This window comes from Passer domesticus, chromosome 7 (assembly GCF_036417665.1).
Source record: "Passer domesticus isolate bPasDom1 chromosome 7, bPasDom1.hap1, whole genome shotgun sequence".
Lineage (NCBI taxonomy): Eukaryota > Metazoa > Chordata > Aves > Passeriformes > Passeridae > Passer > Passer domesticus.
The window spans coordinates 53,972,232-53,996,557 of NC_087480.1; the positions used below are offsets into that span (position 1 = coordinate 53,972,232).

Here is a 24,326-nt window from a genome sequence, read left to right on the forward strand (position 1 = left end):
GGCAGATGCTGTGGTACCATCCTGAGCCATGTGGGCTGTGTGTGCCCTGGTGTGAGCTGGTGCCTCCCTTTCCAGCCCCAAGGGCAGAGAAGAGATGCCTGTGTTACCTGGGGTGCTGCAAGAGTGACTGCAGCCCTCTGCTCTCTGCCTGAAACACCCACTGACATGAGCTGCAGTTTCATGGACATCTCTTATTAATTAAAAAAGAGCTCAACTGCAGATCTGATCTCCCACCCAATTACCTCACTTGTTCACTGGCACCAAAGAACGACATCAGAAGGGGTGCTCATTAAATTTGTGTTTGCCCTGCTCTGGTAAAGCAACTCCACAGCCCAGAATGGTGCAGAGGTCAGCAGAGCACAGAAAAAAATATAGATGAATAAAGCCTTTTTTAGGAAGGAGGAAGAAAATTAAAGCTTTGTTTGGGTGTCCCTGGTTTGGGTGACAGACAGCAAAAAAATGAAAGCTGGGACTTTCTTTTTGGACAGAGTAAATGTGCTTTGGTGGTTTTAATTTACTGAGACTCCTTTGAAAGTGGCAGCCAAAAATCTGCTTCCTACAAATACATTTTGGTTTTGGCAAAGTGGAGAATTCTGCCGGTCACAGCGGCTGATTTGACACAGTCAGGAAAACTAAAGCATGAGAGAAAAGCCCCAAACTGAAGTGTTTGGCACAACAGAAATATTTATGGAAGACACTCCATTTTCCTTGGAAGCTGGTGCAGTTGATGAGCTGCCCCCTCCAGAGGTCTGCTCCTGCTACAGCTTTATGAGAGATTAGCCATTATTTCCCATCAAACAGTTCTTACATCTCCATTTGTGGGAGTTAGATGCTTTTTCAAGGAGTAATAATGCAGCTGAACACACTCTTTCCCTCCACGTTTAAACAGGTAATTTGACCCCCAGTGTGAAGCAAGGTGGGAGTGAGGGGGGCCACACTTGGGTGGCTATGGGTCTACACTTCAGGTTAAATAAATTCTGATTATTTGCAGAGGGACAGCACAGATCTGCCCAGGGTGTTGGTGACACACCCAGTTGACACTCTTGGGACACAAACATACCACCTGCCCCAGAGTCACGCTGGATTTTTTGATCCTAGGCAGTATTAGAGATGAGGTCTGAGTATCATCCCTCCTTAATGCTCAGAGGAATAGCAGTGAGTCCAAAATGTTTATTTGGATTTGGGTAGGCATAATTTTTTTTCTAAAGTGATTTAAATTGGCAGAAACATTCCTTCTCAACAAGGAAAACCACGCAAGGGTGAATGATGGGTCATTCCAATGAAATGAGACTGAAACTGTTCAGTGCAATAATTCTGAAGCTGGTGAATTTTGGTTACTTGCAAACCCTGCATTTTTGGCAAGTTCATCTATCCCCCCTCAGTTCCCAAAAGAATATCAAGCCCCTGCTTACACCTGCTTTGCCTCCAGCAGTTCAGCATTTTTCACTTGTTACATTTTCACTTGATAACCACTTTTTGGACTGAGGGCTTGAGAACAGAATTTGGTGATCAGAGATTTTTTCCAAGACACAGCTTGCATCAATCAAGTTTTTTGTCAAAGAACCATAAAATTCATGGTGTGTTAACACACCAAGAGTCCATATGAAATTTTTATTACTATCTATTGTCAAAGTAAGACCAAAATGTTCTCCAAAAAGAAATACCTGTAATTTGTAAATAAAATTTACACTTCACTGCAGATTAAAGAGGAAACAATATAGATCAAAAATAATCTGAAAATTTGGCCTTCATTTTCTCCCAGCCAGCAGCATTTGGCCAGTATTTTGTCCTCTTTGAGCAAGTGCTATTAAAAAGAAAAGAAAAATGCTTGCCTTATAGGAAGTGCTTAAACAGGAAATTCACCTTCAGATCATTTCCCGGTTGTTAAAAAATTAGCTTTAGCAGAGAAGGGAGAAGTGGAGTGGTGAAGTGCACGATCATGTCTCTTCCTCATGAACACCTCTATGATGCTGACCCAAGAAGAGCAACTAGCTACCAGCAGAGGTCAAGATGATGGCTGGTTTGTAACTCTGATACTAGCTACTAAAATTGAAAAGCAAAGGGGAATAAAAGCAAAAGAGGTCACAGTTCTGTAACACTGACAGTAACACACAGATGATGGGTGCTGTCAACATTATAAACTATATACAAGACAAGAAGCAGGACTCTTTCTTCCCCCAAAGAACATAACAACAACAACAAAATAAAAGGTGAATAAAACACAGTTGGCACCTTATCGAGGGGGTGAGGAGAAGGGGCTCCTCCTGAACGTTACAGGCTGGACTCGTGGCAGTCCAGAGGACAGTTCATCTGTCTAAACACACATCCTCTCCCCCTTCCTCATTAAATACTCAGTGAAGACCAGGCCAGCAGCAGTGTCTGACGCAACCGTGGCGCTAGCAGGACGTTAACAAACGCAGAGTTTTCCCTGCAAGGGAGCACCTCGCTCCAGGGGCAGGTGTGGATCCGCGGGCAGTGCCAGCCTCTGGGGCAGCTCTCGGGGCAGTCAGTTGGGGAGGGTGTCCAGCCCCAGGGACGCCGCGTGCTGCTTCGCCCGCAGCCTCAGGTTCTCAATGCTCGTGGTTTTACTGTTCAGGCTCGGCAGGGAGCTGGAGGCCTGCAGGATGGGGGAGGACCAGACCTGCTGAGCGTGGGACAGCGACTGGTAATAGGACTGACAGTGCAGGGAGCTCAGCGGGGCCATGTTGACGTTCATGCCCAGGTAGGGCATGGCAGACGGTGTCCCCATTTCAAAGGAGGAGTAATGGACCAAGTTGTTGGTGGCTGCCATGTGCTGGCGGAACTGCTCCTGCAGGCGGAAGAGGCTCAGGGGCGAGGAGGAGTAGGAGTGAGTCTGAGCCAGGCCACTGCTGGACGAAGGCGTCACAGTCGCGCTGATAGGGGACTCTGCAGCAGGAGACAGAGGGGATGGGGGTTATTCCTACAGGCTGGATAAGCAGGTGCTTATTCACACCCCAGAAAGCTTTGGGCAGCAGCATGGGCTTGTCTCTTGTACCAGAGGGCTAATGAGAGAGCGTGTGACAGCTCACGAGGGCTAAATGTGTGTCCTTCCCACACCTCAGAGTGTAGAAATGGGCTGAGCTCTGCTGCTGTTGCTGGGCACTGCTCTCCCCAAGATCTAACTGCAGCAGAAGGTCTCTGCTCTTTCAGTGCTCCAGCTGCAGTGGACATCCTGCCCTCTGTGGGGCCTGTTCCATGCTGAGAACAAGCCTGGGCAGCCTATCCCTGAGCACCCACTCCACAGGGAATATGGGACGATGCCCAACCACCAGCATCCCCCTTGGAAAGGGGTCCTGACCACCAGCCTGCCAGGTCCTGACACCAGCCCCCACCGAGGCGCTGCCCCTCACCTGCTTTTGGGCTTGCTCTCTTGCAGTTCAAAGTCTTGCTGTCCACGCCAGGGCTCTTGTCCACTTTGGCCTCATCCAAGGTGCTCTTGAACTCCTCCTCTCTGTCGGTCTGGTCCTCGGGCGCCGACTCGCTGGCAGACTGCTCCGACAGGGTCAGGTTGAGGTCGGTGCCCACCTCGCTGGGGAGGCTCTGGACCTTCTCAGTGTCCGAGGTGGGAGCCTGGGTCTCCAGAACAGGGGGCTCCATCTTGCCCTCGCTGTGGCTCCCCTCACAGTCCTTCTGCTTCTGCAGCTGCTCTTTCTGCAGGCTGCGCTGCTTCTTCCGGAATTTGGCTCTCCGGTTCTTGAACCAGACCTTCCGTGCCACAAACAGCAGGGGAGAAAAACCAGTGAGAGTCCTGCTTAGGGCAAATTCAGCATCACTCAGCTTCAGGGGAACCCCAAGTGATGAGGTGATGTAAGCCCACTATGCCAAAGGCCATTCCACTTTGCTGGACCTTAGAACTCGACTGTTTTTACTGAATCTACAAATAACATTTCAAAGTCTAAAAAATACCCAGCCTCTATATTGATTCTTTAACAGGCTCCACTGCTGGTGGTTTTCTTCGGTTTTTTAGTTTTTTTCCCCTAAATTGGTTAGGCAGCTCATCCAAAAAGAATGTCTTGCAGCTGTAACATCTGAAGACATTACACTGTGTGTGTGTAATTACACACACATTACAGTGTGTTAAGTTTCTAAAACCATTTGGTTATAAGTGTATCAAAACTATGATGGCAACACTCAAAGTATATCATTACAGGCATAGGCTGTTGTCTGGGAACTGCATATAGGAAAGGGGAGAGAATCCATTTATTTTTTTAAGTTAAATCAGTAGACATAAATTAGAAGAAATAGATTAGAAAATCTTGTTTGTTGTTTGCTTGGTTAGATAAGGGGACAAAGCATTTTTATATCAAAATGCCTTGATACTTATATAAAAGAACTAATGTTTTTCCACAACTTTTTGTCTTCACAGTTAAAAATATTTGTCTTTTAAAAGACAAGAACTGCTTCACCAGCAGGTTATGAACTAGCACATTTCACTAATTGAAACGAAAAAGCAAACAAAAACAAAAAGCAAACCCAAACCTTGGCCTGAGATGTTACAAATATTGACACTGGTGGAAAAGAGCAGCTGGAATTACTTGGGTCTCTACTTTTTTAGAAAGCCAGAAAAGCCTCGCAAATAAATAAATAAATAGACTTCTGTTGCTGTTTCTAAAATTTCCCCAAAGAAATGTGAAAGAACAAATGAAAACCAGTGTACACTTCAGACAATCCTAAATTTAAAAAATGTGCGCGTGGATTAGAAGTTTCTTAAGCAGATGTGTGACTTTGGATAATTTTATCGTCCCTGCCCCTGCCTTTGACAACTTTACTGCCCCAAAATCTTTGCTTCCACTGCAAGAATCCTGGAAGGTCAAGGGAGCTGTCAGCCCTCTGGGAACCCGGCTGTGCTCTTTGAAACATCCCCCCTGGCAAACCCCCAAAATATCAGTACCTGGACTCTGGCTTCGGGCAGGTTTGTGCACATGGCCAGCCGCTCTCTCATCACCACATCTGGGTAGTGAGTCTTCTGGAAGGTCTTCTCCAGGGCCTCCAGCTGCTGGGCGGTGAAGGCCGTGCGGCTCCGCCTTTGTTTGCGGTGCTGGGATCCATAACGTGCCTCCAAAATGATGTCTTGAAATGTACAGCCGTTGGAAGACAAGGAAAGTGGCCAATTTAATTATTGGAATTTGTACGCTGACAGTCGAATAAAGCACTTGCTAACATCAGACAAAACTACGGAATGTTTTTTCCATTCCTTTAGAGCTAGTAAAACACATACATATGGATTTTACTGGTGAACTGAGGTGTCCAAAGAGATAAAATCATTGCAGAGGGGTTAAAACTAGATGACCTTTGAGATCGCTTCCAGCCCAAACCATTCTGTGATTCTAAAAGCCTGTTCTGGAGAGAGAACCTCTTCCTGTGACAGCTGTGAAAACTGTTGAGACTCCAGTGCTGAATTTGGCTGAAATAACTCAATCTGCTCCAGTGTCAGTGGGGCAGGACATGCAGATTCCCAGACCTACCATGGCATAAGCACCTTCCATTAAAAAACACAACTAGAAATAATGTGGGGACATTCACTCTTGTACTTCTTTAATGTCTTGTGCATAGCCCACTGCAGTCTTCAAGGCATGATATTGGAGAGCTGTTCTGGGCTGCAGTTCAGAGAGCGTTTAATCTCATGTGCTTTTGTGCATTTTGCTCCAAAGCACATCCTTCACTGAGCACGGACACTCTCCAGCATCTGGGGTGGAAACACCAGCCAAGGCCACGTCCAGCCCCACTGGTTGCAAGCCCAGAGCTCATGTGCTGAGCTGTTCCCTGCAGAGCACCTACTCACAAGGTCTGACTTTGCAGACCAAGCTTGGAAAATTGAGGGCAGAGAAGAAAATCAGACTGGGGAAAATCTGAGGCCAACAGTAAAGGGCTTATTATTTTACCAGAGGGGTTATTATTGCACAACAGTTAGTGGGAGTAGAAAGATCTTAAATCAATGAAAATAAGTTACTTGAAAATGAAAAAAACCCACCCTTTATTATGCAAGTTGGGACATGCTGTGCTACAGCCCTGGAATGAAACAGTCTGGCAAGAGGTTTGCTCTCATAGAGGAAATGCAGAAAGAGCAGTGTCTGGTATCATTTTTAATTCGGTTAAGAATGTGACTTCCAGTAGAAGGGAGGAATGAGCACACGAGAAAACAACAGAACAGGGAGAAAAGCTGGCACTATCACCACACGGAGCCCGATGAAGGCTCTGGCTGCTGTTTGTTTGCGCTTTTGTCACGAGCGTCGTGACACGAATCCAAACAATAAACAAAAACCTGCTGTCAGGCCACCCCCAGCACCACACAGCCCGGCCTCAGACCCACTGGCTAACGAGCGTAGCAAATCAGCTTTGCACTGCTCAAACATTCCTCTTCCAAAACTTCCAGCTGTTCCATTCTAGGTCAGCACTCGAAGCGCCCTCCTGGGGCATTGCCAAAGCTGCGTGGTTTTGGCAACCTGGCAGAGATGTGATCAGGCTAAAGGTCTTCAGCAATATAGCGCTGGTTGCATACAAGAGAACTTTGTGTTTGAGGAATCAGAGCTCCTTGGGGAGTTCAAATGCTGGTGATAAAGCTGCCCCTGTGGAGACAGAGGGACCATCCTTGTGCATCCAGGCACAGCTCACAGTGCAGCAGGTGAGGAAGAGGAACGTTCCAGCACAAGAAATGAAATTGAAGCTGCCCCAAAACATTTAAAAAAGCTAACATTTGTGTTTCAAGTACACGAAAACAGGAGAAAGGGCACTGGTTAAACACCCTACCTAAACACCCTACCTGCAGGCTGGAATATTCCCAAATTTCTAGAGTAGAGGTTAGACCTACCAGCTCCCCAGAGGCGGCAGCTCTTGCATTAAGTTTGGCCACTCCAGCGAGAGGCAACCAGCAATTATTTTAATGTTTTAACTATGTTTTCAGGCTTTGTGCAAGAAGGAGAATATAAATTGCAGGTGAGGCTTTGCAGTTACCACCAGAAACCTCTGTTTTCTGACTTAAGGTCATTTGCTTTTGTGCTGCTTTATTCTGACTGTCCCTGGAAGGCAAATGAGATCTATAACCTGCACTGAAAGATATTCAGAAGTAACAGAATGTGAGGCAACTGCAAAGGAAACAGCTCGTAGGTATATAATGCCTACACTGCCAATGATAAGCAGACAAGGGGACGGTGGCATTTAATTTGGAAAGTCTTCCAGGTGGGTTATTAATTTTAAAGATAAGAGGTCAGGATACCAATTGAATCTTCCGGTCAAGAATATGAGAATAGTTTTTTTAATTGTTTTTTTTTTCTTCCTCTGCTTTAGCCTAGTTAGGGCCAAAGACATTTAGTCCTCCATGCTCTAATCTAAAAGACAGAGATCACAAACATCTTTCAAGAGATCCTTGCAGTTAGAAAAGGGGCACCTTGAGATGCAGGGTCTGCAAGGTACATTGCAGAGTTCAGGGCCATCTGCTCCTATCTGACAGCCTGACACTGAAAGGGGCAGGGAACAAGGGGATGGATGACCAGGACAAGGACAGTGCTCCCCCATCACTCTGCAGCCCATCAGCAGAGCCAGGACCAGAGTCCTGGTCTCTTTGATTCCACTTTGGTTGTTTACTTATGAGGACAGTGACTCCTGCTCTGCCCTGTGCCACCCCAAAGATCCCACAGGCCACTCAGAACCACACTAAGAAGGTCACAAATAGCAGCTGGATAAGGGAACATTGCTAGCATGAAGATCTGACAGCCAGCTGTGGCTCAGTGATCCAAAGAGTCCAGGACTTTATCATCATGCCTTTGTGGACTCCCCACCTGGGAGGACCTTCCTGGAACTTCTGCATCCTTATTTTGGCTTGAGCCATTATTTATCATATTTAGCCCACCAAAGCTGTCTGGACAGGTAATTTTTCCCACCTACTCTAGACTGGAAGGAATCCCTCTACAATTTTTTTTTTTTAACTTTAATATCAGACAACTAGAAAGCTATCTTAGAACAGATACACATTTTTAGGCAGTCAGGAAAGATAATTCCATTCTGGGGAAGTTTCTAGAATAACAAGTATGGTAACTTTTTACTTTAGCTGCCACATCCTGGTTGTCAGGTCTGCTTTACATCACTGCATCCAAGTCCAGACCAAAACAGTGATGTTGCAGCTGTTGCTCACTTACACTGCAGGAGCCTTTGATGATCTCAGCCAGATCTGGATGTTTCATGGCAGGCTGAAATTTAGGGCAGATATATGTGCCCTACCACACCAAATATCCTCAGGTCTCCATCCATTGTTTTTGAACAATTACTTCTACCAACTCATAAAATACTGTCTGGGCTTTGCACTTCCTATTAATGAGAGCATCAGTGCAGCGCTGTTACAACCATGGCTGAACACAGAAAACCAGCTCAGATGCTCTGGACCAGCAGCTCCTGTCCTCAACAGTGCTGCATAAATGACACTGCCTGGGTAAAGTCACATGTGACTTTATTTGAGCTAAAAAGCTGTTTTATGGAAGGCAGCAGAATCTCCAGGAAAGTGCCACCCAACACAAGGTCTAGGATCCCCAGAAATAAATAGGTCAAGGTGAAACCCAAATAAGATTCAAATGAAGGTCATCTCCCAGAGAGAAAAAGGGGTTTTTAGGAAAGAAGTGGGAAATAGTTGCTTGAAGAGACAACATGGAGAAACAATATATGGCCTGGGATGGCAGGAGGTGGCTGTCAGGGAATGCAAGACCTGGGGGAATCCAATTTACTTTGTGATCACGTTCACTCTGCCCTTATTTGCTAACAAGAAAGGGAAATTCTTTGCTGTTTTTTGTTCACTCGTTAAAAGACATTCCAGTGTCTTTTTAATTCTCTCTTTTCAACCCCATATAGTGGAGCCACGTCCCATCTGAGGATCCTTCCCAGCTGCCAGAGGCCAGTCTAAAGCAAGGTGCCTGCACATACTGGAGGGCAGGTGTCACCTGAGAGCTTGGCCACAGGGACAGCACTGAGGAGCACACCTTGGCTCTCTCACACTCCAGAAGAGTTTCACTCAATGCAAGCAACAAGGATATTTTTTTTTTGTGCCGGATTTTTTGGTTTCTTTGTGCGCGCGGGTTTTTTCGTTGCTGTTTTTTGGGGCGGGGTTTTTAGCGCCAGGCAAGGGCACTTGCCATGAGTTGTCCTTACCAGCCAGTCTCTCTGCCAGGGTGAGGGCGTGCACGGAGGGCCGGTAGTCGGGGGCGTGCTGGGCCTGCTGAGCTGCCTGCTGGTGGAGGTTGTACATGGCGCTCAGCGAGTTCATGGCGTGCAGCGAGTAGCCGTTCACTCCATAGTGCTGCATGGTGACATCAACCTGCAAAACAGCACCCAGAGGAGACAGGGGCTTAGGGACCTGCTGTTCCAGCAGCCCGGGGTCTCAGCAGAGCTTTGGAAGTGCTGAGCTCAGAAATGAAGTGATGCATGCAAGGCTCGTGTTTGACATCACGACACCAACAGGTTCTGGGACAGGAATGGAAATATCTTCTGTACACCTGAAGCACCATCAACACAAGGCCAGCTTCCAAACTTAAAGCCCAGAATCTGACTGTATCTCGATCATGCTGATCAAAATACGGGAAATTAAATTTTTGCATACCACAATACAGTTTATCATAGCACAGTGACTTTTAATGCATTGTCCTAGCTCTATCCCAGGGCTAGCTGGGATTTTGTCCCTATCGCTGCCTACAGTGGACTATTTGTAATCCCAGTGCTGGAATATCAAATAATGTTCCTCATCTGAACTCACTCATTTATAATTTGTTTCCATTCATTATTCATTTTTCTAACAGGTCTTCTTAAGAAAACACAAATGATATGGGGAGGGGAGTGGGAAAAGAGCATGTGTTGTAAAAGAAAATAAATCTGCACCATAATAGCACCAAAAATGTTATGGCTAAAGAGGGAATAAGGTTTGCAATAAATACCGACATTTCATAACTCAATAGCAAGGAAATTATTTCAGAAAACTAATGGCTTTTTTTTCTAGTGTACGCTCTGCGTGAAACTTCAAGCTCTTTTTCCTTACAGACCATCTGTAAAACTGAGCTAATATTGATCTCAAAAGCCAAGCAATGCTTCATTCATCCCTGTAAATGACTGAGGGCCTCCAGGATGTCGTTTCTGCAGTTTGTAAGACATCAGAAAGGAAGTTGTGAAACATTAGCTACAAAATAAATTTTTTAAACCACCGTTTACATCAGCAAGTCACCATCTGGAAAGTCAGTGCAATGAACAAATGCTCAGGGAAAGAGGGTCAGCCGGACTAACTTAAGGAAAGCAGACATCTTTTCAGGCAGCCTCTTAGAAAACAATTTAAACACTGGAGGGAGGTGATGATTTCAGGAGAAATGCCCATGGTTTTAGGAGGAATGTGATGCATTGAACGGTGAAAATTTGGAAGAACAATTATCTGCTGTGTTTTCTGTACTGTGAAAATTCGTTTGTATTTGCCCGTAAATTATTTATACCATGGAGGGACAGAGTCATGGTGAAGAGGCAGAGATGGAAATAAGTTGGTGCCACTGCCCCTCCTGCTCCGAACTCCTGTTCTTTCCACCTTGATATAACAAGTACAAACACGAAGTGACCTTGTGCAACAGCCAGAGACCAAGTGGGAGTTCCTTAAAAAGCAGCTGAATTTAGTACAACAGGGTCTGGGGCATCGCATGGCTTCACCCTCACAAGCATCTCTGCACTGTGGTGCCCAGGAGCAGGGCAGGGAAACATGCAGCTGAGTTTGGTCAAACACTCTGCCAGCCCAAGGATGACCCTCATGAATGTGAGTTCTGGTTCTGGGATTGCCTTCTCAGAGAGGCTGCAGAAATTATAAACCCATAATTTTGGGATTTAGCACTCTGCTTCATTCCTGTTTCCCCAAGACCCTCGTTTTATTTCATGCATCATTTCAGCACTCAGTGCCAGTGGAGGGTGACAGGTCCGGGTGTGGTGACACCACAAAGACCTGACACACACCCCAATGTGCTTTGTGTCTGCCTGTTCACTCACTCTGGACTGGCTGCCCACTCTTCTACGATAAAATGTGAAAATGGACATTTTCCAAAGCTACAAGGATGCCACACCTGTGTTCTAATGGAGCTTAGGAAAGATTTAAGCAATGACAAAATTGTTTGCTGGTTCTCTGATCAAGGTGATGGACTTCACACAACAAAAGATTTTTGGCATTCTTATCTATTTTCCTCACAATGAAGTTCACAGCGAAATTACAGCTGTGATGTTGCTTTCATGGACTGCAAAGTTTTGCTGCTGTTGGCACGTGTTACGGGACCCGTCCCAGGGACATGTACCACTGACATGGCCACAGAGGACATCTCCCACCACCTGGGAAAGTCTGACCTGTGCCGCAGCCTCACCCCATCCTCGGTGTGGCTCATTTCCCAGGAGCATCATACCACCCAGTACAGTTGTTCACTGCCTCGCTGTCACAGACAAGGGCAGGACTGGCTTTTCTGGCCAACACGGGCAGCAAAACAGAGATTTGCAACTTCATTCTGCCTCCTCTCCTCTCACCACCTCACTTGTGAACCAGGTGGCTGGTTGCACCAGCTTTGGCCAGCGGGGTAGAGGTCTCAAAGCTTATTAAGTTCCTGCGTGTTTCGTGAAAACCATTTGAGGACACAGAACCTATTAACTGCCCTGGGCTGCTGCCAGACCTCTGTCCTTAATAGAGGCTGGAGAATCCACACCGGGGCTCAGCCTTGCCAGGAGATACGTGGGAGGCCAAGTGTCTTTGACTCCCAACTCACAGAAATGCCTGTTTTTCTTTTCTAATCCCCCTTGCATGTCATCGGCTGTGTAGCAAGCTGGCACATTAAAGGAAAAACGAAGAGGGAGAGGAGGGGAATTTTTCCCATACCATACAGTATTCCAAGGACACTGCCAGTGGTGTTGTGTCTGGAGCCTGGTGTTTCCACTGAAACCCTTGCACCAGGAATATTTTTGTGGGTTAGATTGTTAAAAGATGATTTTATGTGTGCATTTTTGGGTGGCCTAGAAGAAAGCGCATTTTAAAGAAAAAAGAAAATAAAAAAGAGAAGGACCTCAGAGGGGTGGACTCAGGATGGGAATCAATGCCCCTCACAGCTTTGGTGATAACTGCCTGTTACGCTGCCATGCAGACAACAGGCAGAACTCCCTACTCACTTGTGCAGCAAATGTATCATCCCAGATTCTGTATAAAAAATGACGGAATTTACTGAGCGAGACGGTTCAGCCGGGTAAGCAAAGTTAACTGAGACCACAAATAGCTCCTGTTTAACTGTCAGCTCCGAGCTCACTCCAACCCCAATAAATTAAATATTTAAAAGACATCATGCAGCAATTTTTTTTAATGGAGAAAGCCATTCATCAAGCCACTGCTGTGTTTCACAAGCTGTCGAATAGTGCTTACACTGGTTAAAATAATCTTTATATTTCATTAAGCAACCAAATAAGCTGATCCCTTCCCACTGGCTGTATAGATGGTTTTAATTTTCAAAATCTGCAAATGCATCTTTTATGTCTCTGCGTGGCTGGAGGGCCTCAGGAACAGCCACAGCCAGGAGCAGGGTGAGAGCAAAGTTTGAACTCCTGCTTTCTTGAAGGGTATGGGCTTGAGCAGCTGTGGATAAGCTGGGAGGGTTACAGGGTCCATCCTGAAAGAAAGGGGATTCCTCATCCTGATTTTGTGCATCAGACACTATTGAAGGGTAAGGAGCAGCCAAGAAAGGAGATGGAAGCTGAGGAAAGGTGCAGGAAAACAATAGGTGAGAGAAAAATGCCCCTGGTGGGAGCCTGTGGGCTGGAGCTGCAGCGTTTGCCCAGCACAGGGGGTGTGGGCAGTGCCTGGGCTGGCACCCCTGGGCCGGTGGTCTCTCCCTGCACAGCCCCTCGGGGCAGCAGCAGAGACTCCCCCAGCACCACAGTCCAGCCCTGTCCCAGCTCCCCACCTTGCTCAGCACTGGTGTGAGATCTCCTCACACGCCCTGCACCAGACCCTGCTGGGCTCCCTCTCCTCCTGCCTTCACACTCCTGGCATTGCCACCCCAGCGTCAAAATCCCTCCTGTGGCTCACACCTCTCACTTATGTTTTCACTATGGAAGCCTCATGGATTCTGTGCCTACTTTTCTTCCCAAGCCTGCAGGCTTCTCAGGCCTCAGGAGCCGTGTCCTGCCAGGACCCAGCCTCACAGACAGCACATGGGCTCTCCCCTAGCTGTAACTGCTGCTGCACGTGAGAAATCCAGCTTTCTACATTTCTGCATTGCTTTGAGGCCAGGCAAAGCAGGGTTTTGCCCATCCCAGACCAATCCAGGGACCCCAGCACTCTGTATTCAGCTGCTGCTGCTCAATCTGATCCAAAACAACCTGCACATTTACCAGCCAGAACCAGGAGCCCTGTTATCCCAGGGCAGAGCTGCACTGCTCCACCCAGCGTGGCTCCCATCCCTCCCTTCCCAGCACTGCCCCTGAAAGCCTCAGGTTCCCCTGAAGCCACACAGCACAAGAGTGGTGCCATCTATGGTGCCCCAGGTAAGAGCGTGGCATGCAGGGGAGATCTGACCCTGGGGTTTAATATTCTCAGCTTTGTACAAGGCTTTAAGTTCCCCTGTTTAGCTGGCAACTAATTTTGTATAATTCTGCATGTAATTCTGTCCTGAGAGAAGATGTGAAGAGAGACCCACGCATTTCCTCACCAGCTGAAAACCCCTGTTCCTAGTGGCTTGTGTGTATGTGGAATTCAGAGAGATCTGAGAAAAATTTAGATAATGAGGTATAAAAGTTTTCTGAAAAGTACCTGGCAAGAAAAAAAATCCATATTTCCCCTTCTATCAGGAAAAAAACAAACCACCAAACCAAAATCACAAACAAGACATTTGCCTTTCTCAAGCAAATTCTGTTGGGTGAAATGAAGCTGGATGTAGGACCTGCAGCTTTGCAGGGGCTTTGGACAATTATCTCTTTTCCCTCGAAACAGTGGGTCATCCCAAATTCAAAGAAATACTGAGACTAAATTCACTGAACTACATGAGACACTCAGGTGCCCTCATAAAGAACAGGGTAATAAAACCTGTGAGTTAGAAATACTGAATGATTTCTAGAGGTTTCAAGAAGAGGATGCCAGTCTGCTTTTGACTGGTGGGCACAATGGGGTGCTTCTTTATCACTTCATGAAAGCTGTCCCCAAAATGGGAGGGTTGGTGATGGGAAATAAGCCATACCAAAAAAAAAAAAAAAAAAAAAAAAAAAAAAAAAAAAAAAAAAGTCAAATCTGGACTTTGGGAAGTCACTTTCAGAAGGGAATTCCAACACTTTATTTCATTGCTTGTGGAGAGATTCACCACAGATAAATTTAAGGTTTGGAAGAGTGTGGCACAGCCTCAGGTTGGTGCCCTGACAGAAGGCACAGCTTGAGCACAAGAAAAAGATCATAAAAAAAAAATTCAAGCATGAAACAGAAGTCTGGTGCACTTGATTGGTGTTCAGGGTCCTGCAGGTGACAGAAAAAAATAGGAGTAGCTCTGTCAGGTAAAAGGAAAGTTGTGGTCCTCAGCTTAAACACCTGTACAGGTGCTACAAATCACTGCTGGTGTTTATGCAAAGCACAGGAACATACTACTCATTACTGACAGGGAAAAACAGCAAATGGTTTGTGCTGCAACATCCTTTCCCCCTTATTACCAGTGGCAAAAAACATCATTGAAAATAGACTCACAGCAGAATATTCCCCCTCGCCTCCCCCGGAGCTGTTCTGCGTTATGATTTCATGCTTTAATTCCTTATTCAGAAACACTTCAAATCAGAAAGATAAATAACAAATCTTGGACTCTGTGTAACTCACATTCTAGGAAAACAGGCTCACTCTATAGACAGACATTTGGTTTGTATGTATTTGGTACTAAATGAATTACATACCTGGGGGTTTGAATAAATGATCTTAGCAAAAGGTTTTATTCAATCTTTTTTTCCTTAATATACCCCTAAATCTTTTAGATATATAAAGGCCCAAAATAATGTAGGATAATAATCAACATGTTATAAATCAGTTTTGTTCCTCATGTGAGATTACCGAATATCTAAGGAAACAATTTCACCTTTGTAGTGGATGAAAGATCGATAATTTGCAATACTGTAACACATCAGTTTCTCATTCAAGTGTCAAAGTCTGAGAGCAGCATGCACTATAAAAACAGGCTTCCAAAAGACTTTCCTTGTAACTGAAATAAGGAACTGAGAACAGCTCCCACAAAAACCCGTGCAGGACTCTGCATTTCTAATCTTCCTGAAGTACTTTTACCCCTGTGAATATTCCTGGATTTAAATAAAGTTAATTTCTAAGTGCAGAGAGAGATCACAATTAAGCAAGATCTAGTTAAACCTAAGTGACAATACACCGAAAGCCAAACCTGACCAATTACACCAATTTCTGCAGCTCACACTCAGCTATTCCTAGTGACTTTGGTATGAATAAAGAGATATTTTTTTCTTAAAACCAGGAGGGTTTCTAGCAGCTGAAATCTGGAAATACTTCCAGTTTAGGGACAGTGTCACCAGTTTTGGGTAGACCTTGTCAAAGAAGCGACTCTGAGGCTGTGCTGATGATGAGCACAGCAACTCTGTTTGTAATGCTCATCTATTTGCCGTCGAAACATAACAGGATGCAAGAGGGCTTGTAATTTTTGTAAAACAAACCTCAGAGCATCCTGCTGAGACAAGAAAGTTTTGTTGCAGGACCCTAGAAATTTTCAATACCAGGTTGTAAGCAGCTGAGGTAAAAGGCCCTGGCTGACAGGGGTAACTCACATCATTTGCTGCGATTTTTATTTAAGGCTTTTGTGAAATCATCGCTTTTCACCCAAAAGATAACGGAATCGAGTGACTGATTAGACACATCCTGGCAAAAGACTTACCAATGCCTCTGTTTGCAGAGGCATTCTTCAGAGGGCAGGCTTTCTAGGTACAAAATAAAGAAAATTAAATAAAGACATCCCTAAAGGCTCTGCTTTTGAGTTGAGGATAAGTTTGAGAGCTTGGAGCCCAGCAGCTTGCAGTGCCGAGCCAGGAGTGGCATCTCCAAACATCACTGTGGTGCAAAATCCCTTGCTTGCTGTAATTTACACGAGACAACCAGTGCTGACAGATCAAACCAGGACAAACCTCCCTTCTCCCCTTCAGAGCAGCACTCAAACCTCAGTGGAAGCTTTTGGAAATTACACTGAAGTGGAGCATTTTCCTGGAAAAAGAAAAGCTCTTGATATGAAGATCACTTTGACTCTTGTTTCTCATCTCATTCTGCTTCCAGATCAGCTAGCAACAACAACAAAAACTCATGCATTTAAGATTTCTTCTGATTAAAAGCAGAATGGAAACTGAACCCTGCAGCCCAGCTCTGCCAGGCTGCTGCTGCAGGCTGCACATCCGTGGATCTGAAATGCGGTCGCATCCCGCTGCAGCAGGCTCAGCGTTCCTGTGCTGCCCACCTGCTCTGCCCTCCCCAGACCTTACAGCATCTCTGCCTCTGGACTGCCCTGAATTCAGAACTTGGAGTAACCCTAAAGCACCCTGCAATCTAACTACTGAATTCATGAACTGCTTAAAGGGTTTATCTTTGGTGTTTTATGAAAAAAGAAACCAAAACAACAAAGTACCTGCTCAGTCCTTCGCCTCGCCTCTGTGAAAAAGGCTTTCTTGAGAAGCATCATTTTGTTTTCTCTAACACTGGCAAAGGGAATTTTCCAAACCAAACTCTGCCCTTTCCCAGGGCTGCTGGAAGCATGAGGATGGCTCCCTGCTGGCTCTCTGCCCCCAAAACAGCTTTTCCCTGCAGCATACTTGATTGCAGATTGCTCCCATGAGCAAACTGACTGTCTTGGAAGGCGGCCTCTTGGGACTTCTGGTTCAGGAATCTCCCATCCCTGAAAGATGGAGCAATATCCTGGAGGATTTTACCTATGACAGCCTCATTAAGAAGACAAGGATCTACAGTTCTGTGCTAAAATATGTTTTTAAGCCTGTGACCCTTCCTGTGTCTATCCTGAGCACCACAACCACGACGCTGATCTGACAATCTAACCCTGAGCCCTAACAAGGGAGATCAAACCCTGCAAGAAATGCACAGATAAGCTTTGTAAAGATTTTCTGAGGCCGTGTAAGACATTCCCAGTTCCTCTCCTGCTGCTCCCAGGTGCTGCAAGCCCGGCAGCCAGGCCGGCAGGAGGGAATGCAGCTTGCCCTGGGTGATGCCTCAGCCTAGATCCCGGGCTCCACGGGCAGGCACTGGGATGAGGCACGCAGGGAGGCTGATTTCTCCCCCCACCACCACTACTCATCAAATAGGAAGTAAAAAGTTGAAGCTGTAAGTTCTGGGTGTTAGGCTGATGGAGTTTGGTACCCACACAAAGAGGGGATCAGTGTCTCTGTGAAATGCAAAGGTTTCTGCCACACCACTGGAGTTTAACCCTGCTGGCACAAAAGGACTTTCCTAGGTGCTGTTTTAGCTAATCAGATGGAGGGTTGTGAGGTTATGATGCCAAATGCAATTCTGCTCGAAGGTGATTTTGAGAGATAGAAAGAGCAAGCAAACCTTGAAAGCAATAGAAGCTGAGAGCCAAACTCGGGATGTTTCTGCAAGTTCAGCTGGACCCTGCCTCTGTAGATGATTCTTGCAGCACTCCAAATAACAGTCACAAAACACAGGATGGCAACTGCTCCTGCTCAGACTTAAATCAGCTATAAGGCAAAATGACAGACAATCCTACCTTTGTCTAAAATAAAAAAAAACAAACCCAAACCTGAAAGGCAGCTCCACAAGCCATGCAATTGTTGGGGGCTTCTAATACCTTAAAAGAATAAACCAGAAGTTTTAAGTTTTTCTTCTCTGCAAGTGGCAACACAAATATTCATCCTACCACTAAAAAAAGATGCTTGAGCTCAGTGGCTTTTACAAGGAGGGGCTGGGATGAGGGAAAGACTTGTGCCACCTTAAAACAGGGCCACAAAGCAGAGCTAGTGGCAGCAGTGCCAGGGGCTGGGAGCACCACGGGTGCATGTAAGGCTTCCTTTCCCGTAAGCCTTTGGATCCCTACACTGAATTCAGCTCGGCTGCCAAGGTAAGCAATGTATTTTGGCCACCAGCAGGTGATCTGTGCTCTAAAGAGCTGTGTGCTGTAAAGCAGGCAGAGCTGCTAAATGTCTGCTGGGTTTTGGGGGGAGACTGAAGTCCCTCAGCAGAGGCACGTTCACCCACTCCAGGCTAACACACACCAGGAGCTCCCAGAGCTGCTCCCTGCTCGCTCTGCCCGGAGCTCAGCACGGCTGGAAACACCAGGTTTGCACAGCTCCCTTGGCAAGAACATTTCCTCCCTGGCCAGACCCATCAGCTCATCTCCCCCAGTGCAATTGTGACTCTTTCTTTGGAAGATCCTAGTGGAGCTCCCAAGCATCACGTTCACACTTTCAATTTTACAGTTTTGCTGTTCCTTACAGCACCATTTCTCAAATCAGTATTTGCTCTGGCCATGCAGAGGCTGCTGTTGGTCCTAAAAGAGTGGTGCCAGCTACCCACAACTCCTGGTGTAAATATCTATTTCCCTCCCTTCGGAGAACTGCTGGTCCATCCTGCTCCCAGCCCTCCCTCAGAGACTCTCCTTCCTATGAGCTGTAACTCCACCAGAACTGCTTCAGGAAACAGAAGAAATCTGATCCAAAACCTAACGAATTTAAAAGAAAAAAAAAATCAATTTCAATAACTCTTAGAGTGAAATAAACTGACAGGGAAAGACCCAGGGTTTGGCTAACCCCAGTGCACCATTAATTAATTCATGACTATTTGGCTACATTTCCAAATTCTCCACCAGCACATTTTGATGGAAATTCCCCCAAAGTAGATTAGTTTATTAGTAGTTGTATAGGATTGGAAAATTTGGGATTTATCTAACCCGTGTTGTTCAGCATTTTTCCTATTCCTACGTTTTTCCAAATGAAGCAAGGTAGCCACAAACACTCTGTTCAGACACAAGCTCTGGAAACCAGCACTCAACCTTTTGAAAGGCTTTAAGCCCAGCTGACATTCGTCGGTGCCTCAGTAGAAGCATTTTCAGCTTGACAAGCTGAAATTTTGAGTTGCCCCTGAAAAACCACTGGAATCTTAGAAAATGTGGACTGCTCCTAGCTGAACACTTTACCCATAGTGTAACCAGTAAAACCAGTAGGGAGCCATATCAGAAGACCTGGCCCAGAACCTTCTCTGCAGCAGCTTTGTTTCGACAGGGCTGGTTGTGAAAATGACAGAGGAAAAAGAAACTGCTGCAGCTTCTTTTCATCCGATTTCCCTCTTCCTCAGCAAAATATTCTTTTAAAGGATAAAGACACTGGGAACCAAAGCCGCTGCAGTCACTCCCTCTGCAACTATATTGTGCAAAACTTGCCTGGCAAGCCTGCCCTTCTGTGATTTGTGGGAAGCTCCTCTGACTCTGTTCCTTTGGTGCAGGCAGCGACACTGGCACTAAGGAAAAGCAACATCTGCACCAGCCCCGTGAAGCAGAACTGTGCCTTCTGATTTGGCAGTAAGATCACTTCTTATGTGTGATCTCCTCCTATTTAGACATTAAGATCTCTTTAAATTAGCAGGAAAAGCTGGAAAACTGATCAAAAACATCTTTCTGTGTACTGGCGGTACAATTTTGGGTGTATATTTGCATTGACTATGTTGGCATAATTTAATACAACCTCTCATCAGTCACGGGGTAACTCAGGGTTGTAGTCACTCTTACCCTTTCAGGAATTTTGTGCCTATTGCAGTTCTTGTTTAGAATGGAAAAACTGAACCTAGAAACACAATCCCAAAGCCAAAGGGCTCTAGGTCCAAGTCTCTCTGGCTGGGGCAAACAAGGAAGTGGGATTGACTTGCACCAATTTACTCATGGGTGAAAAGTGAACACGGAAGGGATAAGCTAAACAGTCAGCAAGCCAGTTCTGAGATGTGGTCAGGAGAAACACAGAGCAGTGAGAAACTGCACATTTACTCTCTGCCTGCCACTGCACGGGGGATGTGGGCCAGGGAGGGTGGAAAACCTCTCATCCTCAGGGTGAGTCCCATCCTAGGACAGGCAGGGCAGAGGAAAAGCCTGATCTGCACTGGGGCACCCCGTGGGGCTCAGCCTTTGCCCTTCATCGAGAACACGACCCACGCTCTGCAGGTGGATGAGGTACCCAGCAGGGTCAGCTGCCCACGGCTTGGAAACTCAGGGAGGAGAAGGAAAAAAACATCAGATATTGCTTGAAAAGCTGGGGAAGGTGGGTGCTGAAGGTTACCCCCGCAGCCATCCTCGCTGAGCCCCGGGCAGGCTGGGAAGTGGCCAGCGGCTCCCCCAGCCCCAGGAGGGTCTCACCCGACCCAGCTAAGAGCAGATTTCCCTTCTCTTTCGCTTTGTGTTCCGCGCAGAGGTGAGGGAGGGAGAGGGTAAATAAACCCCAAACCCTCCAGCCCTGCCTTTGGGGAAGCGGGAGGCTACTTCAGACAAAACTGTTATCCATTAACATCCAATTATCACTTGGTCCAAGCCATTAATTATAAATCAGCCTCCTAATTGGGATAATTAGCTCTCTGCTACTTAATGTAGTATGACTGATGCGTTTGGAAAGAAGGTAATCAGTCCATTTGTTTAGCGTTAGGCGAACAAATCCAACTCTCATGGTTTAATTCCAGCGGCAGCCTTCCCCCCTCGGCCCACCATCAGCATTCAGGGCTCATCGCAGCTCCGTTAATTGTTTGGGAATCACGGCAGGGATGGGCACACGCATCTCCGCGGGGCTTTCGGGACAGCAGCCCCCAGCCCGAGGATGCGACTCGCCCCTCCCTCGAGGGGAATTGCTGGGATTTCGGGGAGGGGGTTAATTAGAGGGGACGGCTTTGAAGCTGAGCGCGACCCCACAGTTGGGATCGTTCCGGAGAAGCGGGGGGCTCCGCTCCTCTCATCCCCCCGTCACCTCGGCCGGGCCTCGCCTCCAGAAACCATTTCAGGGAGAGCGGAAAAACTTTCCTCTTTATTTCCCCCCCCCCCACTCTCCTTTTCCCCACTTCCCCTGGATGTCTCATTAATGCCGGCTGCTCGGCGAGCCGCCGATAGCTGCGGGACATGATTAGATATTTATTACTGTCATTTACATGGAAAACTTGAGCTAACCAAGTGGAACTGGAGGGGGCCGCCGGAGGGGACGGGATGAGGCGGAGCGGGGACATTTCTTTTTCCCCGGCGGAGGCGGAATGCGGGACACGGGCTGGAGCAGAGGCTGCGGGGACAACCCCGCAAAGCGCCCGGGCAGGGACAGGGGTGTTGGGCCGAGCCCTCCCCGGGTCTGCGGCTGCGGTGCCACCGCGCTCCGGCCGCCTTTCGTTTCCAAAGGCAGCGGGAAGCGCTCGGTGCGGGAATCCCACCGGGAAACGGGGCATGTTGCCCCCTCCCTCCTTTCAGCTGACGGCCTTGCCGAGGCGACCCTCGGGGACACCAAGGACCTGTCCCCAGATGCGCTGACCCCTTTTTCCCCCGAGGCGCCGGAGGTCGCCGCCTGGAAATAAATGGAAAGCGCAGCCGGGAAAAGCCACGGACCTCGGGACAGGACGGCTCCGTGTGGGGCTCTTCTTGTCCCTTCTCTCCCCAAATAAAGGGACAGGCACGGCAAGGGTCGCAGTCAAACCCCATCTCCATCGGAGGAGAAGTTTCCCGAGCGCCTTGCTTGGGGCTGGAGCAGCCCGTGTGTCCGGTCCCCGCAAGGCTCCCGGGAGGTCACCCTCGCCCTCTCCTTGGCCCCTGCAAGGGGAACGGGTCCCGGGTGCCCCGGGCAGCCAGCACCGAGTGGGGACACGGACTTTTTTCCGCTCAAGTGCTGGCCGCGGCGGAGCACAACCCACCCCCCTTCCCTATCTGTTATCCCATGGCCCGAGGGGCGACTCTGGCGGAGATGTATGAGATCTCTTGCGGTAAAAATATGCATGCGGATCCCCATTTGGTTAGCCCTATAATGGAGGTGTAAATAGGTTTCGACTGCGAAGCCCTTAATTTATCAAGGAGGGCTGACAGCGCAGGTCCGGGATTTATACACCCCTTAAAGAGGGAGAGCGTGCAGGGGGGCCGCCAAGACCGGCCTGCCAGCTCCTTACAGGGGCTCCCCGTCCGTTTTGCCGTCTAACCTCGCAGCGGGGTGATGTGGGGGTGTGATTTGTCCTAGAGAGGCTTCCTAGCGCTGCCGGCATCTTGCCCTCCCTTGCCGTCCCTTCCGCGCTCAACTTCCAGCCGCACCAGAAAGAAAAACCAGTGCCGGAGCCACCCCGAGCGGGGCCACCGTCCGGCTCGGGGCTGTGTGTGCCCTCGGTAGCTCTCCCCAGGCTGCCCAGCTTACTGAAACATCACCGTGTAAACAGGGGAAAGTTGCGCTCTGCTCCCGGGAGCCCGGCTCACGCAGGGATGCGCGTCCCCCCCATCCCCCGAGCCGGGTTACAACCCCGGCATCCCCGCCAGCTGCCTGAACCCGCACCGGGGCGGGCTGGCACTTGGAGTCCATAGGAACGAGGCCCCGAACTGGTAGTGGGGGGTTGCATTATTTTTTTTTTCGCTGTAGTTTGGATTTTTTTTAAAGCGCGGTACACTTCAAATAAGCAAGGAAAAAAAAAAGAAAAAAAAAAGAAACAAAGAGGGACAGGAGGACAGATTTGCGCTGGAGCCCGGGCTGGGAGACCGCGCATCCCTGCCAGCGGTCCCTCCCCGGCCGCACATTCCCCCACGGACAGACTCCCAAAGCAATCCCCAAAGTCCTCTTCCCTCCCCGCCGGCATCCCCAGCCCGCTCTGCCCGGGGGGTTCTTACCTGGGGCGGCGGGGCAGCCTCTGGGCCCGCCGCGGGAGCGGGGACACGCGTGGGAGCGCGGCGCGGCCCGCCCTACTCCATCCGCCCGCGCTGCCTGCGCGCTGCCTGCGCGCCCGGCGGAGCTGCCATCTACCGGGAGTCAGCATTGGAGAAGGATTTTTAAAAGGAGCTTCATAGCGACCCGGGAGCTACCCAGCAAGATTTTCAATGGTCCTCCACCCTGTCAATCAAAACGGGGCTGCTGGTACACCCCCCACCCCCCCCTCCAACACTTCTTACTAGTCATTTACTCCAAGCCGAGGTGTAAACGCCTAATTAAATCCCTGGAAGCGGACGGGATGCCGGTGGAGGGAGGAGGGCTGGAGGCAGGGCCGGGGGGGCGATGGGGTCCGTCAGGCGCGGGGAAGGGAAGCCGAGCCTCTCCCCGCGCCCCCCGCTCAGCACCGCGCTGGATCACACCCTGAAGTTTCCCCTTCCCCCGACGGCCCCTGGGTGATGCTGGCGGGGAATAGTCTCCCAACTTTAATTACAGGGCAGCCGCGGCCCCCCAGCCTCCTCCTGGCCGCCTCGCTGTCCCAGCTGTGTCTGCTGCACCCCCTCTTTAAAATGGGGAGTGGGGGAACGGCCGCGGTCTCAACACGGAGAAATAAAACAGGAGCGGTGGAAGGAGCTCAGAGGAGCGTGGGGCGATGGATTCGCCGCCCGCCCCGTCGGGAAAGCTCCGCTGGGACAGCCGGGAGCGGGCCGGGGGAGCCGGGGAAGGCAGGGGAGGGACAGCGGGCAAAGGGGGACCCTGCCGAGCTTCGACGGGCAGGGAACGAGCGCTTAACGCATCTCCCCGCTCATGATATTGGTTCTTTTTTTTATACTTTCCCCCGAAATACTTTTTTTCCCTTTCCTCCGGCATGTAAAAAGTGGAAAACCAACTTTTCCCTTCCTTGTATTTCCTTCTCTTTCCCTTTTTGCTCTCCCTGCGGGATTTTCGCAGGTACCTTCGTCCAGCGGCCGGGCTGGTTATCTGGCAGAGCTCACTAACTGGAGCGCTGGTTGTGTTTGCTTTTCAGCTTTGCCATGCCTCCGCAGCAGAAAGAGCAGTTTAAAGCCTTTAGAGAGATTGCTAATAGATGCCAGTTCCTTGCCTTTAGATTCTCTCCCAGCCCAGGAGGATTTAGGATGGGATTGGGAGACGAGACGCCATTTCAGGCTCCAAAACACCCTGTTTTAAAATGACTGCGGGTAAGAGGATTAAAACAATAATACCCTTCTCTTCTTGAAGGTTTTTTTTTTCCCTCTCTCCCTCCTATAGAAAAGATTTCTTCTCCCAGAGCAAAACCGTTTAGACAGGAATTAAGGGAACAAGAAAGAATAAGAGGGGGGGAGAGGACCTTTTAATTTGAGCTTGATATTTTGTACAAATTCTGACCAAAAGAAAAAAAAAAAAAAAGAAAAAAAAAAGAGAGA

The 24,326-nt window shown here is 48.2% G+C and overlaps 1 protein-coding gene across 1 annotated transcript; it reads right to left on the bottom strand.

Moving 5' to 3' along the window:
- Positions 1 to 848: 848 nt before the first annotated feature.
- DMBX1 (diencephalon/mesencephalon homeobox 1) lies at positions 849 to 23,011 on the bottom strand. The gene is given in 6 exon segments (XM_064426372.1): positions 849 to 2,907; positions 3,372 to 3,726; positions 4,913 to 5,091; positions 9,154 to 9,319; positions 22,866 to 22,921; positions 22,924 to 23,011. Coding segments are annotated over 6 exon segments (1,245 nt in total). The 3' UTR covers positions 849 to 2,506.
- Positions 23,012 to 24,326: the final 1,315 nt, after the last annotated feature.